The following is a 2,859-nucleotide window of genomic DNA, read 5'->3' on the forward strand; positions in this document are numbered from 1 at the left end:
CTTCTACAGATGAAAAGATAAACGGCAGACCTGAGAAACTCCACTGACTGTTCATTACAAAAGACTAGTAGGAACTTCTAGAATCCCCTCAGTAACTGATGGTGACTGACACTGAAGAAACCCAAGAGACTGAAATCCTGCACATACAAAAATCATTTTTCTGCAGCATCAGTAACGTTTAACTGCTAGTTACAAATATTTCCACCATCATCATGTTAGTCCAGTTGTCTGAGAAGACAAAGAACCTTTTGGTTTCCCACTCCATACAATTTACACTATGACAAAATTACTCCTACCCTGAATCACTAAGATAAACATCAGGTATTTTCCAGATAATCAAAGTATAGTATCACAACAGGGATGCTAACAACTTACATGGCACTGTAGTTCCAAACCTCGTAGGATTCAGTACTATAAACCTGTTCTTCAAACTTCTTCGCCCCACTCCTTGGGCCCCAATTAAGACCAGTGTTTTCCTCTGAAAAGGAGGCATTTTGGCTACTTCCTCATAGATCTGGATTTCGTGACGATCGAATTCTACATTGAGAAGTGCACAAAAAATAGTTAATACAGTCAGTACTGTAAGAAAAAAAAATTAAGAAGTCCTGTTATATATCAACAGACTGCATGTGAATATAAATAGTACTCAAAGGGTATGAAGTCAGACACAAGCTTTCTTGCTTTAAATTGGTATGGGAATAAAACAGTGTCCTGGTTTTTGCTAGGACAGGGTTAATTTTCTTCTTGGTAAGTCTCCTTACCTTACCCCTCCAATTCTCTCCCAGATTCCCTGGGTGAAGGGGAAGGAGGGCTGGGGGTGGGCTGCAAGTGGCTGTGTCTTGTTTGCCTGCCAGCTAAGTTAAACTATCACAAGTCACTACCCCTTCATGGACAGCAGAAGGTCAGATTATTACCTTTACTTCCAAGGAGAAAATTCAAGATTGATTAGAATGGGAAAACTGTGATTAACAATCAGTGAGTTTTCACAGAACCATAGCATGATTGAGGTTGGAAGGGACCTCTGGAGGTCATGTGGTCCATCCCCACTGCTCATCTAGGGCCACCTGGAGATGGTTGCTCAGGACCATGTCCAGATAGCTGTTGAATATGTCCAACGAAGGAGACTCCGCAACCTCTGTGGGCAACCTGCACCAGTAGTCAAGTCACCCTCACAGTGATAAAAGTGTTTCCTGATGTTCAGAGGGAACCTCCTGTGTTGTTGCTTGTTGTCTCTGATCCCGTCACTGGGCTCCTCCGAAAAGAGCCTGGCTCCGTCCTCTTTGCACCATTCCTCTGGGTATATATACACATTGATGAGATCCCCCCCTGAGCCTTCTCTTCTCAAGGCTGAACAGTCCCAGCTCTTCTCCTCATAGAAGAGATGCTCCAGTCCCTTCATCATCTTCTTATGTCTATGTTTCCTGCACTGGGGAGGAGCCCAGTACACTTCAGGTGTGGCCCCACCAGTGCTGAGTAGAGGGAAAGGATCACAAAAAACCTTTCACTTCTTTTCTCTTTGAACACAAAGTTTTCTGGTTTCCACCTACCAAAAGATGTACTCAGCATCACCATATCTTCACTGGTCACTACTGCTTTTAAACCACAAAATCTATCTGATCTATTAAATTCATAATCAAATATTTCACTGCAAATCTTTCAGCTTTGGATACACTAGACTCTGCAAGTTTAGAAGCCTAGAGAACTTTGAATCAAGAGAACTTTGAATCATTCGTAATATTAAGAGATACCTACCTGCATTTCTTGTAGTGAGATACATCATCTTTTTCTTTTTTTTGCTGCTTATTGTTCCGCAGAATGGCCCTAGAAATAAAAATTAAGACAAAGTCATCATTTTTGTTAAATGTTTTTCCAAAGCTTATTTAAATGAACATATACAAGTCAAGATTAATTAAATTTGCAAGGACTATTTTAGAATTTTATGTATTCATCACACATCATTCAGGACATCACATCTATTTTCATACATATAAAATGTATGAAACAAATATAAGAGAAAAAATAATTTTCCTAGAAAGCTTTGAATAAAGTAGCAGAAAAATCCATCAAACATGTTTAATTAATTAACTTCCAGTGCATACTGTAAAAACATAATTAAAAAAAAAACCTTATGCCTTTCCCACTTCATTTAGCTTTTGCTCAGCCAGTGGAAAAACTGATTCATGTACCTATGAAGACTAAAGATAGACTTTAGTCTTTGTCCTTCCATCAAAGCCAAAATATATTAATTAGCATTTCACAATATTCTGTGTATTCTCACACAGCAGTTTTCCAGTACCTATGAAGGCAAGAAAAGCACCACAAATTGAGTCAGAGCAAAATCTATTCCTGAAATTCAGTAAATCTCACCTGAGTTGTCCCAGTCCCTCCTAACAAAGGCCTTTCTCTTCTCTTCCAAGAACTGGCTAGGAATAAGCCCTGCACTTCCTCCTTCTTTGACATGACTAGCCTGGAAAAATAAAAGATAATAATCATAGGTAACTTGTGAGAAGCATTTCTGTCATCGACATAGTGTTGACTTACTTTCTCAATGGTGAGTATTGGTACATTTACTACTAAGACTTGGAAATTCAAACTCAGATGTGGATATTAAAATTCTGTCTTACAGTAACAGTGTCTTGCCATTGAGTATCAAAATTCAGAAAACTTAAATAAAATAGAAATTTCATTACTGGTTCCCATTAAGTTTAGTAAGCTCCTATAGCCATAAACTTTAGCATCAAAATCCTAAATGGAATTCTATAGTTCCAGACATCAAACTCTCAAGTGACAGAACTCCAGACTTTCTAGCACGCTGTATTGGGTTTCCATGGACAGGTTTTGGTAGCGGAGGGGGGGGAC

At 38.9% G+C, this 2,859-nt stretch overlaps 1 protein-coding gene across 1 annotated transcript in view; it reads right to left on the reverse strand.

Moving 5' to 3' along the window:
- PALS2 (protein associated with LIN7 2, MAGUK p55 family member) overlaps positions 1-2,515 on the reverse strand; it is a gene marked incomplete at its 5' end in the record, with an annotated part of 9,258 nt that extends 6,743 nt beyond the window's left edge. The window contains 3 exons of the mRNA XM_010167229.1: positions 376-537; positions 1,753-1,821; positions 2,368-2,515. Of these exons, the coding sequence (XP_010165531.1) occupies positions 376-537; positions 1,753-1,821; positions 2,368-2,515 (379 nt within the window). The remainder of the gene's footprint in view (positions 1-375; positions 538-1,752; positions 1,822-2,367) is intronic.
- Between the last annotated feature and the right edge of the window lie 344 nt (positions 2,516-2,859).

Source organism: Antrostomus carolinensis, unplaced genomic scaffold (genome assembly GCF_000700745.2).
Source record: "Antrostomus carolinensis isolate BGI_N321 unplaced genomic scaffold, ASM70074v2 scaffold19874, whole genome shotgun sequence".
Taxonomy (NCBI): Eukaryota; Metazoa; Chordata; class Aves; order Caprimulgiformes; family Caprimulgidae; genus Antrostomus; species Antrostomus carolinensis.